Below are 23,866 nucleotides of genomic sequence, written 5' to 3'. Positions count from 1 at the left end.
TCTGTACCCTGAGAGGGAGGGGCTGCATGGGGCTCTGAGGTCTGGGGGTCCCAGCTGCTCCTGCACATCAGCCCTGCCCCGTGCACCCCATTTCCCTCAGGCGATGTCAGGGCGCTGCCTTGCTTCTGGGACGCATCAGCGCAGATGGCCGGCTTGCCGCCAGGTGACCCCGCGCATGTTTTTCTCATTAGCAAGACTGTGGTTTGGAGCCAGCACAGCTGGGGAGCGATCTGGGGGTGACAGGGCTGGGAGTGGGGGGTGTGCAGGGGCGGCACCCTGCCAGGCTGGACACCACGCTGCTCTGTGCCTGTCTCTCTGACGCGGTATCCAGCACACGAAACCTCCCTTTGCTCATCAGCAAGGAGCGCACAATACCGGTCACTGACCTCATCTTCCCGGCAAGTTTTCCCTTCCCCCATTCAAAAGAAGGAAGAAATAAATAATTTCTCCCCTGGTACGATTTCTCAATGTTCACTCATTCAGATGTTTATGAGTGCACGTCTACGGGCCAGACGGGGCTGGTGATTCAGTGTAGGCACAGCCTCCACCGAAGCTGGGAGGCAGAGAGCTTGGGGAGGGACAGAGGACCCCGGCTCGGGATCCGAGGGACTTCTTGAATTAGAGGACAGTGACTCGGCCACCCCCAGTTCAGCACGCGGGTGGTGTCTGTCTACAGGATCACACTCCCCCAGGCCTGTCCCGCCTTCCCCACAGATGTCCCTCACATACTCACTGAGCACCTACTGTGTGCCAGGCAGGTTCTCGTGCCACTTGGGGAGACCCTGCTCCAGCCTGGTGCCCAAATGAGGATCCCAGGAAACTGGGAGCGCCTAGCAAGGACGGTAGAAATCCAAGCGCCAAGAAGGCATCAACTTCACCACTGCCTAGATGTGGGTTCAAGTCCTAGCTCATTTACTGGCATGTGACCTTGACTTTGGACAAATCACTTCATCTCCTTGAGCCTACACTTCCTCATCTCTAGGATGGGGATAAAGAAGTCCCCTTTGCAGGGATGCTATAAAATTCAGAGTTTGGGAGTCCACAGCACCTGGCACATAGTAGGTGCTCAACAAAGGGAGATGCCGAACTTGACGGTGGCCATACATCCCGCCTCCAGAATGGAGGCCTGGGTCCCCCAGTGTGCAGGCAAAGGTTTCCCTGTGAAGTTCCCAGAGGGTGATCAGCCTCCCTCTTCCCCTCCACACTCAAAGGAAACTCCCCTCATGCCTCATTCCCCTGCAGCTCCCCCACCCTCAGGAGGCTGTTGTAACTTCCCACCAACACCCAGCCCAGCCCTTCCAGTCTCTTTCTCAGCTCCAGCACAGGAACAGCCCCCCTACGACACGGCCCTGCCTCCACAATCCTTAGATACCTCGCCATGGGAATGAATGCAGGAGAGAGGCCCCGGCTTCCCCGGATCTGCAAACACTCGTCTCTGAGAGTCACTAGAGCCCCAGCAGTGGTCACACCCTCGGCCACTGCTGGACTCCAGCCAGGCCTCCCCAGTTGGACTTGGGAGTCCCCGAGAGCAGTACCATACATCCCCGTCTCCTCCCTGCCCCACTGTGTTTCCCGGCACAGTTCCCGACACACAGTAAGTGCTCGGTACAGGTTGCTGCTCAAATGACTCAGTGAGCGACTAAAGGAATGGACAAATTCATCTTTTCACGCAGAGTTATTTCTTGGGAGCCTGCTAGAACTGGCCTCCAACCCTTCTCACAGCCAGTGCTGAGGGAACTCAGAGGACACAGAGGTCTTGGCCCTGGGCCAAGGAGAACGTTGAGGATGGAGGCTTGGGAAGCAAAGCACTGGGCTGAGATTTCCTGGTGAGATTTACCTCCCACGCACCCTGTATTTGGTGATGGTTTGGATACAGGAGCTACAGAAGGTAGTAGGACCTGCCTGTGAGGGCTTGATCGGCAGACTTTGGCTTACAGGTCCTGGGGAACCATCGAAGGTTCTGTAAGAGAGCAGCCCGGTTAGAGCCAGGCTTTGGAAAAGACAGGCAGATGGAAGCTGGCAGGCAAACACCACTCACTGTGCCGTTTCTGAGCCCGGCGGACCCCTGGGTGGCGTTCCATAGGGCCTGGCACTCAGGGGCGGAGCCGCAGCACAGTGGTGATCCCAGCCTCAGCTACAATGGACCAGTGGTTGGGAACTTGGGCTCCAGCCAGGTGGCCTGGGTTTGAATGCTGGCTGCCCCCGCTTAGCAGCTGTGTGACCTCGGACAAGTGACAGAACTACTCTGTGCCTCTGTTTCCTTGCCTGCAGCATAGGGATGACAACAGCAGTTGCTGCCTCGGGCACTATGGGGTTTCAAGGAGAACCCAGAAAGCCTCAATAAGTCACAGTTCTTACTGTCTTTCTGATGTATCACTTCTTGGATGGTAGGGATGGACCCTCTTCCCCTTCTGTCAGAGCCCAGCTCGCAGGGGCACAGGGAGGCTCTCTGAGAACTTCCAGTAATGAACCTGGACAGGGCACAACATCTCGAGATCTGGTCCATCTCGAGAGTGCCCCAGCGTTCACGTGGGGTCTTCTGCCTGCTGGGAGGGGCCCTCCCTTGACACCTGCCACGACACCTCCCTCCCTCCACACCAAGGCTGTGGGTATTTCCTGGGTGAAGTGTAATCGCAATGAAAAACAATGTCCCTGCGACAGCCTCTTGCATAATCTGCCCACAGCTCTCTGTGATTTCCTGGCCAGGCTGGGTACAGCCCCGAGAGGGGGGCCCCCATCCTGCCTTGGAAGGTGCCAGACCCTGCCCCCCTTCTTAGGGGGCAAGAGCGCCTGCAACCTTAGTTTCTCCATCTGGAAAATGGGGTGTTGGAGCCAATTAATTTGAAAGCCTCAAACGTTCTTGAATCAAACAGAAGTAGGCTTGATTTCTGGCCCTGCTGCATTCTGCCTGCAGGGGTTCCTGAATGCACAGGGTGTCCCCATGGTCAGATCTCGCTCTGGACACAGGCCAACTTCAATTCCAATTCCAACTGGCTGACCTTGGACACATGATTTAGCTCCCTTGAGACAACTCTGGGAGCAAGAGCAGTTCAGTTACTGCAAGGATGAAAGGAGGCAGGAAGCAAAGTATTAAGTGCAGTCCCTGTCACATAGTAAGATCTCAAAATTCTTTGTGGGCTCGGGGGGGGGGGGGGTCTGCAGCCCTTCCCCTTGAACCTGGGCTCTGGGGCTGCTTGACCAATAGCATGTGGCCACAGTGATGCTGGGCCCCTGTCTTAAGAACCTGGCAGGTCCCGCTTCCTATGCCGGGGCTGTTTGTTCTAAGAAGGCAGCTGCCATGCTGTGAGGAAGCCTCAGCCTCCCCAAGAGAGGCCTGTGGAGAGAAGCCTACAGCCCACACCCACTTGCCATCTGAAGTGCGATCCCTGGGGCCAGCTGTGAACAGAGGCGAGCTCCCCGCACCTCTGAGCCCCAGCCAAAATGCATGCAGAGCTGTGAGCAAAATCAGTTGCAGATACTGCTTTGAGCCACTGAGTTTTGAGGTGGTTTAGGATGTAGCAAGAGATCATCGGGACAGTTCAGGTCAGTTACTAGCCACTCAACGTCACTGTAAGGGGCTCAGCGAGTTCATCGGAAAGCGTGGTCCCTGAGAGCGGACATAGCAAGGCGCGGACACGGCCTCTGCATGGAGCACGATCCGGACAGACAATGACGCCGCCCCTGAAGGAGCAGCCTCCTGATCTGGGAGACCCAGTAGAAAAGGAGAACCCAGGCACCTTGTTCAAAAATGCACAATCATTTGGACAGCATTAACTTTAAATGGAGCATTAAATCAAGCGCTGGCCCTCCAAAGCAGGAGACCGGCCGGGCTGCACAAGCTTTGTGCCTGTGAGGCTGCAGACAGCTCCTGTGATCTCGTCTATCTGATTACGCGGACCCCCTCGACACCTGCAAAGCTGCCTTATCCATAAGGACCTAACTCACTGCGGTTACTCTTGTGTCAACACCACACTGAAAGAATAAATAAATAAAGGGCAGAACCAAGAGCAGCAAGTCCCCTTTACCGATCGCCCGGACAGAACAGTGATCTCCCTGCCTGCCGTCCTGTTCTCCCCCAGGCGGCACGGAGCTGGGACCACAGGGCAACCCACTTTAATCCCTGTGGGGCTATTTTCCCATCTATGATCTGGGAGGTTTGCTCCTGCCTCGTCTTCCTTCCAGGGCTCCTCGGGGGCGTGGGGCAGAGAGTGGGGTACGAGGGGTGACTGAGAGGATGCCCGGCTCTCTACGCTGTCTGCGCTCCCTGTCCCGGGTCTCCCCTGAGTGAGGCCACCTGGGGGAAGTGCAGATCCAAGGACAGAGGTTCTACCTGGGCTGCTCGGGGTCCTTCCTGCCCTGCCAGGGGGACTCAGAAAGCCACAACCGGTCTGCCGCTTGAGCTCGGCAGGTTGCCCAGGCTCCCGTGAAGATCTCTGCTCAAACCGACCTCCCTCCTACCTCCGAGCTATGGTGAGCTGGAGGCAAGGAAGCTTGTCCAGAGGGCACAGGGCCTGAGGATAACCTTGATATAAGTGCCCAACCAAGCGCAGCAGGAGCCTGGCTCCGTGGACAGGAAGGCACCTTCCTGGCTGTGTGACAGTGGGTCAGTCTGTGTGCCTCTCTGAGCCTTGGTCTGTAAAAGGGAGCACTGACCCTCAGCCTTTCAGCCATTATTAATGAAGCCCAGATACAGAAACCATCAGGTCTAAAGGCCCCGAGATGCCTCCATGGGCCGCCCTGTACCAAACAGGGAAGCTGCCCAGCGCCAGGCCAAACGCTGGAGCCGGCTCACCCCAGCACCTCACAGCCCTCCCGTGAGGGGGTTATCACGTCCGTGTTGCAGATCTAGGAAACCGAGCTTGGGGGGCTCTGCGGCTGGAACTGCTCGGGCTGGAAGTGAACCCTGATGGAGCCGCGCCCTTCCAGGCACAAGCTGGGCCGATCAACAATCAAGGGAAGGGGGCGCGGAAGGGGGCGCGTGCAGGCTGGCTCCAAAGAGGCCCCTCGCCCCGCACCCAAACACAAAGGTTCCTCCCTCCCCCAGGAATTTTTGTTGTGGTTTTTACTCTCCTGGAAGCCAGCCAAAGAAAGGGGAACCTAGACCCGCCTGGCTCCCAGCCCCAGCACAGTGACATCGGGCCCCGGAGCCAGGAACTGCTCTCAGCCAGGAATGCAGTCTGAACTCGGCCTTTTCTGAGAAAGTCTGGACATCGGCCCCTTGACAGCCGGCCCCCACTGCCTCTTTCCTAGATTTCCCTCAGAAATAGGTTAAAACAACCTTTGGCGCCTCTGCTTTGGCCCTTCACGCCTATTCCTGAGATAATACCAGGATGTTGATTGTTCTCATAGAGAAAAAAAGACATAGCCTTGTATACCAGATTTGATGATAAAATCTAAGTGTCCTCCAGCGGCCCCACACACCCCCTGTGAGCCGCTGGCTTCCCGGCTCCCCTCCTTGTTCTCTCTGCCCTGCTTCTCCCACTGGGTCGGGTTTCGAATCTCCAGGCCAGAAGCACTCCTACCTCAGGGCCTTTGCAACTGTGGTTCCCCTGACTTCCCGGAATGTTCTGTCCGCACATTCCCAGTGACCCCCTCTTGTCATGTCACTCCTCTGAGCTCAGCCAGCCACATGGCTGGAGCTGGTCCTCCCCTACAGACACTCTGCCACACACCCCTGATGGGGGCTTCTCACAGCACACAGAGCAGGATGGCTTCTGGAACCACCTTGTTCACCGGTCAGTTATGCACTGTCTCCATTCACCGGACACAGACCCACGCAAGCGAGTCTGTCTGAGTGCTCTATGCCCTCTGGAGCTACACGTGGGCCTGGCTCATCACAGGTATTTTTAAAAGGATGGGAGGAAGGGAAGAAGGGGGTGAGGGAGGCCCCTGGAGAAAGATCTTAGGCAGCAATGTGCTGGAATGCACTAGAACCATGAACAGGACGTCCCCTACAGAGGGACCCACAGCACATGGCAAATGCCCGAGTGTCAGACATCTAACAAACAGCCCAGTCCTAGGACTTTGACTTGAGGGGTTTCTGGGGCACCCCACAGACCACGAAGGGGTGTATCCACTGTGGGGTTTCCCACACAACCTGGCCGCAAAGGAACCCAGGTTCCAGGAGAGCCTGAGGGCCCTGGTGAACCTTGCCCAAGCCAACACAGGCTCCCTAGAACCAATGAGCAATCACAGCACGCTTTCGAAGGTGACCTGCAGCTTCAAAGGTGACCTGCAGCTTCGAAGGTGACCTGCACGGGAGTTCTGCCAGCCCCCCCGAGGGCGCACTCGGTGGTAGGTGGCAGCTACGCTGTGCCCAGGACACAAGCTACCAGCAGCAAGAACAAGCCCCCAATCCCCGGCCTCCAACAGAACCCCATGACCCTACCGGATACGGGCTGACACTCTTGCCCCGCAGACCAGGAAACAGCTGGACCCGTGTTACCTCTGCGCCTCACATAACCAAGATCGCCTTGCTGGTAAGTGGCAGAGCCAGGATTCGAACCCCAAGTCTGACCACATCTCTGCAGTTCTGTGTCTTTGCTCCGAAGAGCAGCAGTCGGGCCTCTCTGCCTGTGACTTGCTCACAACCTCTGGGGACCTGTGCTCCTCTGGTCCCTGGGCATGGCCCCAGGGTATGAATCCAGCGTGGGTGCCAGACCCACGGGAGGGGGTAAGAGCCGGGGTGGGCTCTGCCAGCTCCTCCTCAGGACAGAGCTGACCTCGGTACTTTTAATATTCTCCCTCTGGCCTCCAATCCAGCCTGATGCTCCAAGTTCATCTCTGTCTCAGGCCCTGCTGCCTCCCCCCCACCCGCCACCGCCTCCTCCACTGTTATCTCTTAGAGGACAAGGTCGAGAACGTGGGTGGGAGGGAAGGCACCCAAGAACCTGCAGCCAGAGAGCCGCCTTGTCCGTGCACAGAGTTTCATTTGTTTAACCCAACAAGCCAGTTCCCGGTGACCTCTTCAGACCCACAGCCCTGGAGAGGGGGCAGAGGAGACCCCAGGCTCTGGAGATGCAGCCTCCTGTTCCGTTTCGGGGAGTGGCCCTGGCCTGAGAGATTCTACAAACGGAAAACGGCTTACAATCCACCAGACTGCCGTGGGAAAGAATACGTTTCCTATGAATGCAAGAGCTTCCTTAGGACACATCACTTACCGTCACTCCCTGAATACAACTGTTCAGGAAGAGGGATGTTATCCGTGCATGGGAGGGTCCCTCTTGGCCTGCCCTCTGCCACCCTGAGCAGCAGGGGACGTGTGCTCTGCTCACCTGGACGTCAGAATGGACAGAGGTTAGGAGGTGGACCTGACCACTGGGCAGGGCAGGGCAATTCTCCCAGCTCTCGGACCAACTGCGTGGCAGGAAAACACAGTGGGTAACCGGCTGGGTTTGATCAAAAGGTCTGGGCACGAGCTGGAGTCCTGGGGATGGGGTGGGTGAGGTCTGACCACGGCCCTCTCTCTCTTTCCTCCACCCCAGGGGCGGCACAGTCAAGAGGGGAGCTCCTGGCCGGCTGCCTGGGGTGGGCACTAGGGCCCCCACTGGCCCTGAGCTGTGATCAGGGCTGCAGGCTGGGCCCCTCCCAGCTCAGGCCCCAAGTCCAAGGTTTCCATTTACCCCTCAATCCTCTCCTTGCCCCAAAGCTGGACATTCATGCTGCTACTTTGGGATTCCCTTTTCCCAAGCTGCAGGGGCAGCTCTTCCCAGCCCAGAGGGTGGGCCACAGAGAGGCCCAGTATCTCTATCTGCAAATACCCACAGGAAGCCTTATGACAAGAGGTATTTTCTTTTAAATATCCTCCGAGGACAGGTCTTAGCCCAGGGAGTGGGAATTACGTGGAGGAAGGTTTGCCCCAGCAGCAGGCAGGCTCCCTGCTGCAGACCTCTGGGTCCCAAGATGCCTCCCCCGTGGAGGGGACTGGTAGGGACACTGTGAGACAAGTCAGTCGACAAGAGGCTCACTGTGGGGGCTACAAGAGGAGGGCTGGCAGCACCAGGACGGTCTCACTTGGCCCCAGAGGGGCTGGGGACCGAGCTGGGCACTCACCTCGACACAGGGCACAGAGCTCAGAAGCTGGCCGCCTAGGTAGTTGGGTGAAGGAGGACCCCCGCCCCATTCTGGGGGAGAGGGACTGCCCAGACCCTCCCTGCTCAGATGTTCTCAGATATTCTCACTCTCAAAAATAGTTTCCTGAAACTTACAACTGGTATTTTTAAGGAACCTTACACATTTTCTGAGGATCAAAATTTCAGAGGATCAAAGGTTTTGTGAAGGGACTGTGGGCAAGGAAGTTCTTCATTTCTCCCAACAGGGGGACCGCATCTTCAAGTCAAGACTGCCAGGGCCCTGCTCAGCGGGGTGGGGCGTACTCAGGCCCCTTCCAGCCAGAGCTCCAGGCACAGGCACCCCGGCCGTTCCCGCACGGCACATCTGGGCAAATACTGTCCTTCACATGGCAAGGTCTTCAGGGACGTGAGTCCCTCTCGGTGTCCTAGCCCCTCCGAACATCTGAGCAGTTTCAGAAACTACCCTGTGATTCCTGGCCCAGCCCCAACTTCCTCCAGAGAATGAGCAAGCTGGCGGGTAAACGGCCTGGACTCCAGCGGGTGAATTCCTGGGGCCTGCAGGCAGCTGAGGTGGAATGGCCTGAGCTGTGGGCAGCCCCGTCCTCTGCCCACACATCCCTCTCCAAGGCTGGCTCATGTTTGTTCACATGAGTCTGAAAGCCCTGGGGAGAGCAGGCCAGCCAGACCCAAGTCAGGACAGCTTTACTCCTTAACGTGAAATGCGAAAAGTCCTCAAGTCCAGACGGGACTGCTAGTTTTTCTGAGAATCCGGAAGAAGGCAGGAAGACTGGACGAAACCGTGTTGCTTTCTGACATCCGTGTCCCAACCATGGGTGCTGAGCAGCTGGAGGGCAAGGGCAGGGCTGGGCCCACTGGGCTCCGGATGCATGGTAGGTGTGCGGAAGGTGCATCGCCCTGGGACAGCAGAGGGGCCACAGAGCAGGCAGGCACCCAGGAAGGGCCCAGGGCTCCCCACCAGCAGGCTCCTCTGCAGGCAGCAGCTGGGTGGGCAGGGTCTCCGGCTGCGGGTGAGGCGCGGCAGCAGCTGAGCGTCTGGGTCCCAAGGAGCCTCCCGCGGAGGTGACAGCTGGGGACCTTGTGAAACAATCAGTGACCCAGACCCCTCGCCCACCATGGGTCTACAGAATAGGAGGGGGCTGGCGGCACCAGGAGGGTTTCACTTGGCTCTGGCATGGCTAGGGGCCAGGTTGGGCAGTCACCTGGATGCAGGCGAGGAGCACAGCGGAGAGGGTTGTGGGGGAGGGGGGGGCGGCTGTTGCCAAGGTGGGGCCAGCCCATGACGACTCGGCCCCTGACTTCCCTTCGACCCAGGACAAACCACCACAGGTGCTGGCTCAGTGCCCTCAGGGGCCACAGTACACTAACTGGGGGCTGCCGGCATGGTGGGAAGGTCTGGGGGTCGTCATTCCCACGGCCCAGGGTGAGAGCTGAAGGCACAGGGCCAGTGCCTCCCGGCCTCTGCCGTCAGTGAGCTCTGGCCCCCGTGGTGCGTGTCTGATGCTTGGGGCTCCGAGGGCATCTTCCCAGCAGTGGCAGGAGACAGATGCCCAGTCCCTGCTGTCTGTCTGCCGCTCCAACAAACACTGCCATTCAGATCCTGCCCCTGGGTCGCCTCTCCTGCACAAGCCCAGGCTTCCCGAGGGTCTGGGCTGGGGGGCAGCAGGGCAGGGATGCAACGAGAGGCCCCTGGAACCCCCTTGCTCCAGGCTGCTCTACCCCTGGGTGCTGGAACCTCAGTTCTGGTCACAAGGGCTTCTGCCCCCAGCCTGGTGCCACCAGGGCCACCCTGGCCTCCCGGGGGGCACCCCACTGTCCGCTCAGCCCCAACCCAGGCCAGGCTTCATTTCTCCGTGACGGTCACGGGCAAGGAGGCCTCCTTTCCTTCCTCTTCCACCGAGAACATGGCGTCCCCACAGCTGTCCAGAGGCGGCTCTGTCTCCTGCTCTGGGAAGCGGGGGGCGTGGTCCACTTCCAGATCCTCCTCGAACTCAGGCCCCGCCGGCCCCACCAGCCCCCGGCCCTCGGGCACCTCAGTCCTCACAGTCCCCACAATCACTGTGTCAGCCTTCATGATGTAGATCTTCTCTGCAAGGCAAAAGGGAGGGTGAAGTGAGGGGACCGGGGCCCTAGCTGGGCAGGGCGAGGGGGCAGGGGACGGTTCAGGTTCCAGCTCTGTCTCTCCTGCTCTGTGGCTTCGGGCCCGCGACCCAGTCTCTCTGATGCACAGTCGGTCCCATCAACCTCACAGGTGTCCTGAGGCTCAAAGGACATAGAACAGCTACAAACTGTGTGCCGGACTGAAGGACTGGCCCGCTTGTGGGAGAGGCTCATGACCGCCCCAGCATTGAGGAGGGGATGGGGTAGGGAAGGAGAGAGCCGCGCTGGAGAGAAAATGAGCCCCGGGCAGAGAAGGGGGCGGCCGCAGCCCCACTGAGCAGCAGAGGCGGCCCGTCCAGACCCTTCCACACACGACTCCCGAGTCCTCACAACGCTGCCACGCAGCGGGCAGTCTGTTCTTGTCCCCGTGAACAGATAGAAAGAACCTGAAGCCCTGAAAGGTTAAATGACTGGCCCAAAGTCACCAGGCAGTTAGTGGAACTCTCAGCAGAAACTCCCACCCGACTGGCTACCCTTTCCACTCCCGTCCGCGAGCCTACATCAGACACCTGGGGGGGTGGGGGGCAACGTGTTCTGGTTGGCCTGGGCTGCTCCCGGTTTTCGTAGTGAAAGACCTTTTCAGTTCAGGTAAACCCAGACAGTTGACAGTCTGAGGAAGCTCAGGCCTGTTAATAAAGAACAGCAGCCTGTGAGGCTTTGCTCGGGGCCAGATCTCAGTGTTTATTACTCATGGCCCATGTCCCGCCTTCACAGCTGGGCCTGGCCGGTGCATGGTAGGGCTGCCTGTGCATGCTGCTTGGAGGAATCGTGGCTCCTGAGAGGCAGGACCCTCTGCGGTCCTCACCATCATCTGCTGGGGATGGGGGAGGCACTTCAGAGGCTCAGGGGAGTTAAGGAAGCTGTCCAAGGAGCTGGGAAGGGAGAAGCCTGGCCTACACTCAGCCTAGCTTCTCTGATGGCCTTGAGCTCGGGACAGGGTCCCAGCTCCAGCAGCTTGGCTCTGGGACTCTCTCTGGAGTCTCAAGAGGGAACTTGACAGCAGGGGTGGAGCAGGGGGCTCCTGACCTGCCTCTCTGCGTCACCCAGTTACGCCCCTCTGATCCAGGAGCTCTCCAAAGATCCCTGGGGGCCTTACACTGGCCACCCCATGCATCAAGCTAGTCCTTCTGTTTTGGCCTTTCACACTCCGGGAAAGAGGGAAGTGTTCAAAATAGCAGCGAGGATGAGAGAAAAGCTGCGAGTGTCGCAAGCTGTGGGTTGGGGGCCCCTCACACACCCCAAAAGAGAGAGCAGGGCCCCAGGCCCCGGCCAACACCCTCCACCGAGGCCTGTAGGCCCTTTGCCCCGGGAGCCTGTGCAGAGGGTCTAGGAAAGAGCGGGAGCCAGAGCGGGTGAGAGAGAAGGGACCGTGGGGAGGGCGAGAGGGCCCGGAGCAGCCAGACGGGGCTGGAAGAGAAGACGAGGCGTAGGGAACAGGGTGGGTTTGTCCGAAGAAGCCGAAGCCAGGGGCCAGGCTCTCCCTCCCTCACATTCCGAGGGTCCTGATTGCTCCAGCTCTATCCGTCATCACCTGCCCCGCCCCACAAGCTGGGAACAGAAAGGAGGGTCTTTCAGGGGCTGCTCGAACCTTCTATCCCACCCACGGCTCTAGAATCCAGGGAAGTTATCTTAGTGGCCTGGGAGGTGAGGGGCTCCCCCTGCCTGGTGCCCAGGGGCAGAGGGATAAAGCTCGGGCTGGGTGTGGTCCCCCCTGGGGTACTAGATGGGTTTTGTGGGGCAGGGGGTGCTCCTCGGGGATGGTGTCAGAAGGATGAAAGGTTCCCGAGCAAACCTCCAAGGCCCTCTCTCCCAACAACCCTGCTCACCAGCAAGGCTAGCAGGCGGTTGGAGCGGGCTGCCCACACCCCAGCCGTGCTGGAGCCCGGTACACCTGCCCCCGCAGCTCCGGACACTGCACTCAGCACAGATCCAAACATTCAAGTTATGACTTCTTAGGAAATTTAGAGGAGATGCCTTGTGGGTGGTATTACCCCGAATAACACTCTTCTTAAATAAAACTTGCTGAGAGCTACAGCGCCAAAAGTTTTGGTTTCGTATGAAAGACCCTGGCCCAAAGAGTTCTACCCACCAATGCCTGCTGTAGAAATGTGTAGGATGATTACAGATGCCTCTCTGGTATTATCCCGGCAATGCTTAACCCTCCAGAGAAGAAAGAGATGGAGCTCAGTAAGGCCTGCCCTCAGGAAGCTCACAGTCAGATGGGAGCGAGGCAGGGGGCAGAGGCCACAAACCCAGTCATACTGCGGGAGGCTGAGGATACAGGGTCTGGAGGTCCGGGTCTGAGGGAGCACAACAGAGGGGCATTGGTTTAGACAGGAGAGTGGAGAGGGCCAGGAAGACTTCCTGGAGGAGGAGGCAAATAAGCAGGGGTTTCAGGACATCAGGAATTGACTAGATTCAAAGGGGGAGTTGGCTGTCCCAGGTGAGGAGGCTGCTCCCGCAGAGAAGCTCTGAAGGGAGAGAGGGCTCTGTGAGCTCTGGAAACTGCCAGTGAGTGGGCAAAGCAGGCTGGAGGGTTCAGGAGGCAGGGGAGTCCGGTCGGTGGAGGCAGCTCGTGGGCAGTGACCGATATGAATGCCAGAATAAGAGTGCATCCTGGGATTCATCCTGACAGTGACCGGGAGCGCTGAAGTGGGGTAGAGAATGGACAGGCATGTATTTCGGTAGAAACACTCTGCTGTACCAAGACGGAGAGAAGCCGGAGAGGAGGCAGGGAGACTCTTGGGAGGCCAAAGCCGAAGGCCTGCGGGGGGGCGGCCGAGGCTCGGGAAGGGCTGGTCTCTGCAGAGGTGGGCCAGCCACGGGGTTCAGAGCCCCGCAGGTGTGGGATGGGGCCGGGTCCTGGCGCTGCCGCCCGCAGCTGTGTGACACGGACAATCTCCCCACACCCACCCGATAGTGCCCTTGCCCCGGGTGTGAAAAGAAGAGGCAGGCACTGTCCTCAGAAGGCCACATGACGACAAGAGAGGACTTCCGTCCAGACAAGGGGCTGGTCTTGTTGTCACTGGAATGTCTCCTCCTGTCCCCGCAAAGGGCTCTTTGCTGGGGGTGGGGGAGGCGTTCATGGCTCACTTTAAAGTTGGCAGCCCCCCAGGCAGTGGGGAGCCCCTCTCCCCGACCCTCACCCGCCAACACAACTTCACAAGCGCCTGCAATGGCCCTGTGGGGGCCGGATCACTACTACACCCATTTTACAGAAAGTTAAACTGGGCTGCCAAGATGGAACAGGCTTTAAGTCTCTCACGAAAAGTTGTTCCTACTTACGAGGGTGGGCAGGGGAACCCACCCCCTCCTCACCAGGCCTTCCTGCCCCAGGGGTTCTGGGTCTCGCTCCTCCTGCTCCCTCAGCCCTGAGCACACAGGGACCCCCCCGAACCAGCAGACTCACCGATCCTGTTGTTGGTATGCTCCGAGGTCACCCGGGGGGGCTCGGGGAGGTCCCTGGGGGACGAGGGGCTCCCGTTGGGAGGGCTGGCTTCCAGCAGCCGCATGCTCTCTCGGCAGACTGCCCCGCCGGGGGAGGCCTCCGCAACCGGGGGGCTCAGCAAGCCCAGCTCTTCCGTGCCCGGCTCCACCACTGACACACTCTTCAGCTGCTGTGGGCACAGAGGGGGTGGAGTTGACAAAGGGTGCCCCCAACCACCCTGGGAAGCCCCCGTTTCTTCACCTCCAGACTCCAGTGAGTCTCCCTCTCTGCCTGAAGGTTGCCACATACCACCCACGGCTTCTCGGCGTGGAGAGCCTGGTGCCCTGTGCTGAGTTTCAGAAGTCCTGTTGCTTTTTACACCTACTAAATAACCAGAGCAGCCCGCATCCCCTACAGCGCTCACCGCGTGTGTGGCCTCGACACGTGTGAATCCTCACGACCGCCCTGTAAAGTGGCTAATACCAGCACCCTCCCACTTCACAGACCAGGAAACTGAGACCCAGAGGAGTCAGGGAACTCGCTCAAGGAAGTGTGCGGGCCAGCCCTCGAACCCCGGCACCTCGCTCTGGAATCCATGCTTATCAGCCTGTGTGGGTTAAGTGTGCACTCCAGGCCCACCGCAACTGCCCAGCCCTGACCTCCTGGGACGGCGACTGGTTACGATTACACTAACGTGTTCTAAAACCAGCTATGTCTTCAGTTAAACGGTGGTTTCGTTTTTGACTTTCACAGTTAAGTATAAAGGAAGAGTGGTCTCATGGAATGTTCTAACGCCTAATATGTACCTTCAGCCTTCAAAATGGAATGGGCTCGAGTGATTCACAAAATAGAGCCACACAGCCATGACTGTCCTTTCACAATCATCTGAAGTCCGAGAGATGGCATTTTAAACAAGTTTCTATGAAACCATGGACTCTTGTGGCCAAACAATGTTTGATTATCTCACAATCATTAAATGCCTTTTTCATCAAATTTCCTGGTATTGTAATAGTCACTTATCTGACCCAAGCATATTTGTGAATGTGACCTCCCATAATTTGAAACTGAACTCACATTGTGGTTCTGGCTGTTGCATTAAGAAATTAAAGGACGGAAACCTCTCTCCATGTATGAATGTCTGAGTTGAAAGAAAGTCACGGAAAGATTGATAAATGGAAAAAACAATGGGTGAACCGTACACAGCTGAGATGTAGCCGCATGGAGTGTTTTGTCTTACCCCATCCCTCAGCCCCGGAGGGCAACACCCCTTGTCTTACCAAACCCCTCCCCACCCAGGGCGCTCCTGGAGGCTGGGACCAGAGCAGGGTACCCAGCCCAGCCCGCTGAGGGCCAGGTGTCTGGGCCCCTCCCTGGTCACTGTCAGTCACCAGCAAAGCCCCTGGCCCAGCACCTGCCCACAGCAGGAAGCTCTTTGTCAAAGGCAGGTGAAGAAGTCCTTCCAGCTCAGGGCAACAGTGCAGGGTACCAGCTTTGAAGCCCCACAAACCAGGGTTCAAGTCATACCAGGGCTTGCTGATCTATTTTCCAATCGCGAACCCAGTTCTCCTGTCCATGCCTAGGTTCCTTCTTTTGTAAAATGAACGATAGTACCAACCTTCAAGTGCCGTCAGGACCACCCGCGATAACTGAGGAGCATAGAGCGAGGTGCCTGCCTCATGGCAAGTGGTCCACACAGGATGGCTATGTGTTCACACTTTTTTTTTTTTTTTTTTTTTGAGAAAGTGCGAAAGAGAGCATGTGCAGGAGAGGAGGGGCAGAGGAAAAGACGGAGAGAGAATCGAGAAGGCTCTATGCTCGGCACGGAGCTCGAGGTGGGGTTCGATCTCACAACCTGAAACCCCTCACAACCCTGAAAACCCTGACCTGACCTGAAACTAAGAGTTGGACGCTTCACCGACTGAGCCACCCAGACACCGCTGTGATGGCTGAGTTTTCAAAGAATCATGTTATGGATTCGTTTTCCCAGTGGAGTGAAGGAGAAAAGGGAAATGAGCCCATCTGGCACCCAGAGTAGCCCGAACCAAGTCCATGGTCTGCCAGACCCTTCTGGAAGTCCCCGGCAGGATGAGCCAGGAGCCAGAGACTACTGAGGGGGTGGGGCTCCCCGTCTGTGCTCAGGACACCCCCCCCCCCCGTGGAGCAGACTCAGCTTGAACTTGCAGGGGGAGCCCACACCCCCATCACCGTGGGAGGAGAGGGACCCACCAGCAGCTCTCAGAACCAGGGGAACAGTCCGACTTAGGGGCACAGAAGTGAGGAAGGCAGGACGACAAACGGCTACTTACTGTCGGGTTCCTCCCAGGCCTGGAATCTGCAAAAAGAAAAAGAGTAGTGACTTCACCAAGGAGAGTCTGGCAGCTGCCTGGTCTGCCCAGCCCACGTATGGGAGGCAGTGACATCTGTTCGACACTCAGGCTGGACGGCAGGGGACAGTTACAGAACCCTCGCCCATGCCTGGACACAGAGGCTCACTTCCCAGCGCTCGCCTCAGCAGTAGCTGTGGGAGGACTGGGAACCACCTCTCCCCCAGTCAGGAAGCCAACCAGGGCACCGCACTCCTTCTCCAGTCTCCCACCCCACTCAGGCACAGGAGAGGTTCGGGAGCGGCACGCACCGCAGCTGGAGCCGAGGAGGCGGCCTCTGCTGTCTCAGGAGTTGGTTTGGGGCTGCCCCCACTCCCTTGCAGCCCCCAGGGTCTAGAGAACTCAGAACTCCCTGGAGCGCCATGCAAAGCTCCCACGGAGGACCTCAAACCTGGGTGGGGGCAGAGGACTCATCCTGAGGACCTTTGCTAAAACCCACACTGGACACACCCAGCGTCAATCGACCCTGAAGGCCTTTGGTGGGAGATGGGTTTTTTATTACGCGTGCGGAAAGATCCCATGTGACCACCTTCGAGGAGGACAGCGGCTCGTCACCATCCCACCGCCTACCATCCCTCCGCGGGGCTCAGGAGGGGCTGATTCACTGATTCTTAGGCTGCAACTTTACCTTCTCATCCCAAACCCCCACCATCCACACCAGCACTTCTCTCATATCAAATATGGGGCCAGGACACGGCTAAGCATAGGTTGACATTTACCCATGGCCCATTGGCCACCTGACAAGGCAGGAGATTCGGCGCCCAGGAATCTGGTCTACACTGGGCAAATCAACTCCCAGTGTAGACCATCATCGGGACACACAGCCCTTGAGGAGTCCTGAGGAGGCCCTCTTGGAGACTTGGAAGTGTTGTTCCAAGCTGCCGTTAGGCATGCATACCTGACCAGAGAAATCTGCTCTGGAAATGCCAGTGAGCTGCATCATCTCCAGAACATTCTGACCTCAGCAACTCTGGGAACCATCAGCCCTGATCCTAGCTGAAACGCCCACTGGAGGCCAACCAACTAGGATACTACTAGTAAGACAAGAGGTTTGAACGTGCTGTGTAGATATTAGGTCAGTTGGGGGACACACTTTCATGTGCTTCTAAGTGATTATCAGCATGTAAAATGTGTCTAAGGTCTAAAGAGGAAATGAATGATGGTCAAAAGAAGAACATGTATAAAATGACACAATTTTGGATTCTTTCCTCTTCTTCTTCTTTTTTTTTTTTTTTTTTAAGAGAGAGACAGTGAGAGTGTGGGGGTTAGGAGAGAGGGAGAGAGAAAATCTCTCTTAAGCAGGCTCCATGCCCAGCATAGGGCCCGACACAGGGCTGGATCTCAGCCTTGAGATCATGACCTGAGCTGAAATCAGGAGTTGGGATGCTTGACCATCAGAGCCACCCAGGTACCCCACCTGGAGTCTTGATTTAACAAATGTTAAAGTTTCCTTCGTCTGGTAACTGATGCTCCCAGCAGAGTGGTCACCTTGGGAGAATATGGTTCATTCCCGCTGGGAGGCCCCTGTTACCCAAGCGATCCCTTGCTCTCTGGCCTGAGGCACATTCTTTTAAATGATGTCAGTGAAGACTAATTTTTCCCCTTTGAGAGTAATGTTGACTTTTGCAAATAGCCAGCTGTGGTTTAGGTGGCCAGGGGGAAAGAGTGTGACAAAGTAACAAGATAAAATAAAATAAATAAAAGTGATAAAACTCAGTCTTGGAAAGGATGTGAGTAAAAAGGAACACCATGGCTCATGCCCTGTGAACTGGTTCCATGTTTCTCAGGAGCCATCTGGCAGTGAAAACCTCACACTCTTTGACCTAGTAAATCCCGCTTCAGGGACACACCCTCAGGAAATAACCCAAGAGAACACAACAAGGCTGTCCGCAGAGGTGGTAGTTATAATCAAAAAACTGAAAGCAAACCAGATGACAAACAATGAGGCAGCTTGGCAGTCTTGAAGCAGAGCCCTTCCGAGCAAGGAAGCCCCAACACAACATCTCTCCACCTTCCCAGCTTTAGTTCTCGTGTCTGGAAAGTGGGGCACAGCATGCCAACTCTGGAGGGTTTTTATGAAGATGAAATGAGACCCAAAACGCGAAGGTACCCAGTGATCAGTCCCACTGAGAGCACGCGCCTTGACATGATGTGGTAAGAACGATCCTGTGCCCATGTGGCCTTCCTCCCCCAAACCTGCCACCCCACTGTCACCAGGAAGAAAATATTATACAAATTCCCATCAAGGGGCATCCTGTACCTAACGGGCCAGCAGGCCTCAAAACTGCCAAGGCTGGGCCCGTGGGTGGCTCAGTGGTTAAACATCTGCCTTTGGCTCAGGTCATGATCTCAGGGTCCTGGATCGAGCCCCGCATCGGGCTCTCTGCTCAGCACAGAGCCTGCTTCTCTCTCTCTCTCTGCCTTGTCCCCTCCCCCAGCTCATGCACGCACGTGCACTCTCTCTCTCAAATAAATAAACAAAATCTTAAAAAAAAAAAAGGGTCTCTTACACACACATACAGAACACCTAAGTAACCCTAGAGTGTGGGCTGCAGTTGAAGGGAATGTATCAGTACGACCTCAGGTAAGCTGCGCGCAGTGGAGGCAGGAAGGACACCGGCTGTGCACAGAACTCTCTGAACTATCTTTTCAGATACTCTACGCATCTAAAATGGTTCTAAAATGTTAAGTCTGTTGAAAATTTTTAGAAATTTAAATGTGAGAAAGGGACCATTCCCAGGAGGCTGCGGGCCACGCGGCGGGCCCCGGGACACTAACGCAGCGGGCCCCGGGACACTAACGCGGCGCTCATCACGCCAAAGAGAAAACCAGCACGTGACACTGACTCTTGGGAACAAGCATAAAACAATAGAAAGGTGAAAAGGCCGAATCCAGAGGTACCAATGTCTATCTACAGGTGCCTGACAACCCACGTGTGTACTTTGATAAAAACCCAGGACAAACTGTGCTGAGAACAGAGGTCAGATTTCCTAAGTGTGCATCCTGGAAAAATGTGGCTTTAGTCCACGGTCTTCATTATCGGTTTCCTCGCTTGGGGGAGTAACTACGATCTTTTCGTAAACGCGTCTGGCACCCGAGGACACGAGTCCAGGGACACACGAGACGTTGGTGGCCCCCCCGGGGACAACTGCATGGTTTCCCCAGGGCTGCCGTGAAGGCCACTCCAGCCGACCCTGTGAGTTCCCACACCGATGCCAGCACTCCCGTCCGCCCCAGCCCTTGCGCCCTCTCAGTGCTAGCCCCCATCCGGCCTGGGGGCCCCGCTGCCGTGGGAAGCGGAACAGACCCGAGGAAGGAGGCTCAGCCAGGCTTTGGCAACGGCACCCCTAGGTTCAGATCTGGCTCATGGGAGACACAGCTGATTCCAGGGTGAAGGCAGAGAAGGACCAGGTAAGTTAGGATCGTCTTAAAGAAGTGCTCAGAACACAGGAGGACGCCAGCGCCAACTTCAAGGGCCGAATCTGAACACTAACTCAATAAGGATGGCAAGAGAATAAGACAGAAAGCCACGAGCACATGCAGATATAAATAGAGACGACGAAGAAGAAAGTGTGATGAGGAACCGGTTATTCAGAGAGCCTCGCAGTTGCTCCCCCGAAAGCACTTACTCCTTGCCAAGAAGAAAAGAACAGCCTCGTGCCAGAGCGGCCTGGGAGGCAGCGCTGGCGTCAAGTGCTCCCAGCCAGCCACGCCGGGAAAGGACCAACCGGCTGGAAACTGGCAGGACGGCCGCCACCTGGGGAGCTCAGCAACCCTGCTGGGATCTTCCCGCCACCAGAGACGCAGGACCTGACTCCACTCTCCATCACAAGGACTGCACCGGGACGGCCAAGTCAGCGGGGAGATGCTCAAAGGTGGCCAGGTCACAAACGTGACGGAAAAAACAGGAATGGACCCAGACTGAAGCAAACTCAAGAGATGTGACAACCAGAAAGAAGCAACATGGAGTCCTGAACTGGATTCTTCTGCTGTGGAGGACATGGTTGGGACAAAGGAAGGATCTTGAGTGGGGTCTGAGAATTCGTTGGTGGTAACGCACCAGTGTGAATTCTCTGATTTTGGTGGCGTCCCTGTGTTGTATAAAAATACACCTTGTTTGCATGAACACACACTATAAAGTATGATAAGGCATCAAGATACTCACTCGCCACAAAAAGTTTAGAAAAATTAGTTCTTTGCATTTCCTTGTGACTCTATCCTAAGCTTGAAATTATTTCAAAACAACAACAATGAACATTTTTTTTTTTTCAACTTAAACCTGCCTGAAGTAACAGATAAGGACTTCGGTGTTCATTAAAATGAAGAAGTTTAGTCTGAGTTTCTCAACCAGGCACAATTCCGACCTCAGACTGTTCTTAACCGACTGGTCTTAAACAAGCTCCTCGACCTTCCTGTGGACCTGGTTTCTCATCTGGGAAATGGGGACAAAAGCTGCAAGTGCCTCCCAGGTCCGCTGTGCACCTGGGCTCTGCTGCCGAGGACACGGGCCACAACGTGGAACGGACTCGAGAGACAGCTGGCAGGCGCCGGAGCTCCGGGGCAGGGAGGGCCGGAGCGCGCATCCCCACCTGGCCAGCCATCGGTCCCTTGACGCACCTGACGCTCATCTAAATGCCAGAGGGAGTGAGGACCCGTTTCTGGACCCAGCACTTGGACCACGATTTGAACAGGCGAATGAGCCAGCAAGTGAACGGACGCTCCCTCGCCCCTTCGGGCCCCACTGCTCTGGGGGGCATCGGGGCATCGACACCCTCTGTCCATTCTCATCCTGAGTCCTGGGCACTTATCCTGGCTTCGCCTTCCCTCCAGCTCAGGCCGGGAACCCAGACCCCGCCAGGGACCCACCGGAAGCCAGAGGGCCAGAAATAGCCCCAAACAGGATGGCTGCCACTGAGTCTCAGGGCTTGGTTTCTTGTAGGTCTAACTTCTTCAGGGAAGGTGCTTTTCTCTCTCTCTCTATTTTTTTCTGTGGCAAAACTGCCATCACGAAGGTTTGAAGAAAAAAATAAACTGACAGCAATGGAAATTCTAATACTAGAAAAATGTCAAGAAAGCAAACATGGGTTTCAATGAGACATTAAGGCTGACAGCTCATGGAAAAAGGCTTGAAACTATCAAAACACAAAAACCCCCCTTGCTAAGATCACAGCAGGTGCTTGTGCTGAAACTCATCAAGTTTGAAACAGGTCTCGGTGGACGGGTTTTGTGCCCAAGTCCAAAAGCTGGCGGCAGTGAGGGTCTCCAAGGGTCCTGGGGAGATGGGGGGCAAGAGAGCCGTGACCTGCCCACGGGGCTCCTGTGTGGACACTGGAGAAAGCACGAAGCTTGAGGGAGGGCGGCAGAGGGGACAGGTCTGAGCCCTCCACAAACAAAGCCCACGATCTCGAGGACCAGCGCCTGAGTCTCGAGTCTCACCAGCTGGGTGGCCCCCGCCAGCTACCCACGTTTGGGACTTGGGACTTGGCTCCTCCTTATGGAATGGAGATCATCACCCATCTCCCTTGGGGTTCCTGGCGGGACCCTCTATGGGAGCCTGCCTTGAAACCAGAAAGGGAAGTTCACTCCTTCCCCCCTTGGGTCGGGGCCCAGCACACAGTAGGTGCTCAATCAGTGCTTGTGGAGTGCTGGCGAGACCTTGTCCTGCCTGAAAGGGTTGCACAGGGGAGAAGAGGCACGTGGCAAGGATGGATGGGACCCACCCCCCACCCGCCAACACACACGCACACGCACACACACACACATGCACACACGCACTCACACCCAGGTGAGGGCTGGAAATAGGTCAGGGGCTCTGGCAGGCGGTCTGCAAAAGTTGGCCTGGAAGCAGGGCCAGAGAAGGCTTTAGAACAGCCTAGAAATCAGAAGGCCCTGAGATGCCTGGTGAGGAAAGCAGCCTCCAACACGGGCTGGCCTGTTGGCCAACATCGACCCTCAGCTGCACACAGTCCCCGCCTCAACTGAGCCGCACGGCCGCCATCTGAGGCAGACCTTGCCACCCCCCTTCACAGTGAGGACACTGAGGCAGAGGAATGATGAAACACACCAGAGCCATGCAGCTCAGAAGTGGTAGAACAGGATTCCAGCCCTATCAGCCTGCCCTACAGACCCCACGGCCCTGGCTGCCAGCAGGAGAGGGGCACAGAGCGGCGGGGAGCAGGGGGAAGGGGCAGAGAGGCCAGAAAGGAAGGGAAGGCATCCAGAAATGCCTCTCCACGGGGTGGGCACTGTGGAGGGAAGAATGAAAGATGAGATGGATCTTAGACCTTCCTGCTAACCCGCCCTCCGAATGCCACGGAGGACTGTGGAGGACGGTTCCCGACCGCACTGCATTCCCCTTACCAATAAGCCTGTGCAGAGAGGGAGCCCCAGACCCAGGGCCCAGAGCTGCTGTGTCCCTGTGGCCCGAGGAGCCCCCTCTGGACATCTGGACACTTACCTGCAGGCTCCAGCTTGGGCCGGAAGGTCTGGACAGGGTAGCACGGGTAGAGCTCTGAAAAGACAGCGGAGTTGGCCGGAGAGCCTCGCGCAGCACCCCCCCGGGGGCAGCACAGAGCCCGGGCTGGGCTAGCACAGAGCCCCTGCCCTCCCCCAGGACCCAAGACCCATGTACTCACTCTGCTGAATCCACTTCCGGCAGGCCCTCCGGTGGCACAGGAGGAAGGACACGGAGCCCAAGACCACCACCAGTAGCACGACCATCCAGAAGAGCACAGGCCCTAGAACACAGAGGCAGCCCTGCTCCCTCCACCCTGATGCTGGGGGGCCTAGGAGCCTCCACTGCAAGCACCCCGGACGGTCCTCACCCTGGACTATGTTCTCCTCCTGGGGCACAGAAGCCATCGGGGCTGGCAGGACGTGGTCCTCCCCCAAGAGGGAACTGAGACCCAGACCCTCTGCCTCCCTGGTGCAGCCTTATCCACCTGCCCTCCCTCCCCTGGCTCGAGGGAGCCCGTCAGGACAGGTAAATGGTTGACAGAAGAACAAGCCATTCCTGGACAGTGAGAAATTGAGGAGTCGAGGAGCCGGAAGGAAGGAGCCAAGGTCCAGAAGAATACAGTCTGCGGAGGAGGGCCCCTGCCAGGCACGGCCCCGAGGCGGGGGGTGGGGGGTTGGGGTAGGGGAGGGCTGGGGGGGGGGGGCAGGCGAAGCAGCAAGGAGGGTGAAGTGGGGCGTCTGGGAGGGCTCCAGCTCCCCTCCAGATGGGAAGATCCCCAAGGCAGGCAGGGGATCTTCTCGGCACACGCACCCACTCAGCACCTCTTTCCTGAATACCACGCAGGCACCATTACCATCTCCTTTTACAAACGAGGGAAACTGAGGCTTGTGAAGTAACTCACTAAAATGGCAAAGGGCAAACCCCAAGAATCACGGCTTGGGCCAGGCCGGGCCAGGCCAGGCCAGGCAGCTCCAGAACCCACACGCGTCACCGCTGTGTGGGTGTGTGTTTCTACAACTTCACTCAGTACTTGTTCCTTTTTATCTTTGGTTGCTTATGAAGATAGTTACTGTTAAGTCCACGTTCAGATGTTAAAACGTAGTAGGTGCCTTCTATGTGCTTCTCCAGCTTTAACGTGCATGCCGATCTCCTGGGACCATGTTGCAATACAGATTGTGGTTCCTGCGGCGGGGGTGGAGCCCAGAATTTTGCTCCTCTGACAAGTTGCTGATGCGACAAGTCCCAGACCACGCTTGAGCATGGCCAGCTGGAGGGCTGCCGCCACCTAGTGTTTGACACTAGAACTGCAAGCCCTACACCAAAGCCCCTTAGAATGTCCCCAAGGAGC

At 57.1% G+C, this 23,866-nt stretch overlaps 1 protein-coding gene across 6 annotated transcripts in view; it reads right to left on the bottom strand.

Annotated features, from left to right (window-relative positions):
* Window positions 1–8,192: 8,192 nt before the first annotated feature.
* Window positions 8,193–23,866, bottom strand: part of TNFRSF8 (TNF receptor superfamily member 8) — a 62,043-nt gene continuing 46,369 nt past the window's right edge. For 4 of the 6 annotated variants that reach the window (XM_082687668.1, XM_082687665.1, XM_082687667.1 and 1 more), the window contains 5 exons: window positions 22,697–22,798; window positions 22,519–22,572; window positions 15,984–16,009; window positions 13,660–13,867; window positions 8,193–10,178 (listed from right to left, as the gene is read on the bottom strand). In XM_082687668.1, coding sequence (XP_082543794.1) covers window positions 9,934–10,178; window positions 13,660–13,867; window positions 15,984–16,009; window positions 22,519–22,572; window positions 22,697–22,798 — 635 coding nt within the window. In that variant the 3' untranslated portion in view covers window positions 8,193–9,933. Of the gene's footprint in view, window positions 10,179–10,254; window positions 10,353–13,659; window positions 13,868–15,983; window positions 16,010–22,518; window positions 22,573–22,696; window positions 22,799–23,866 lie in introns of those variants that run through there. The other 2 variants (XM_082687670.1, XM_082687669.1) reach the window with 2 other exon arrangements.

This window comes from Mustela nivalis (genome assembly GCF_964662115.1).
Source record: "Mustela nivalis genome assembly, chromosome: 10".
Lineage (NCBI taxonomy): Eukaryota > Metazoa > Chordata > Mammalia > Carnivora > Mustelidae > Mustela > Mustela nivalis.
The sequence above is the reverse complement of the archived record's forward strand: the minus strand, read 5'-3'. Positions and strand labels throughout refer to the sequence as shown.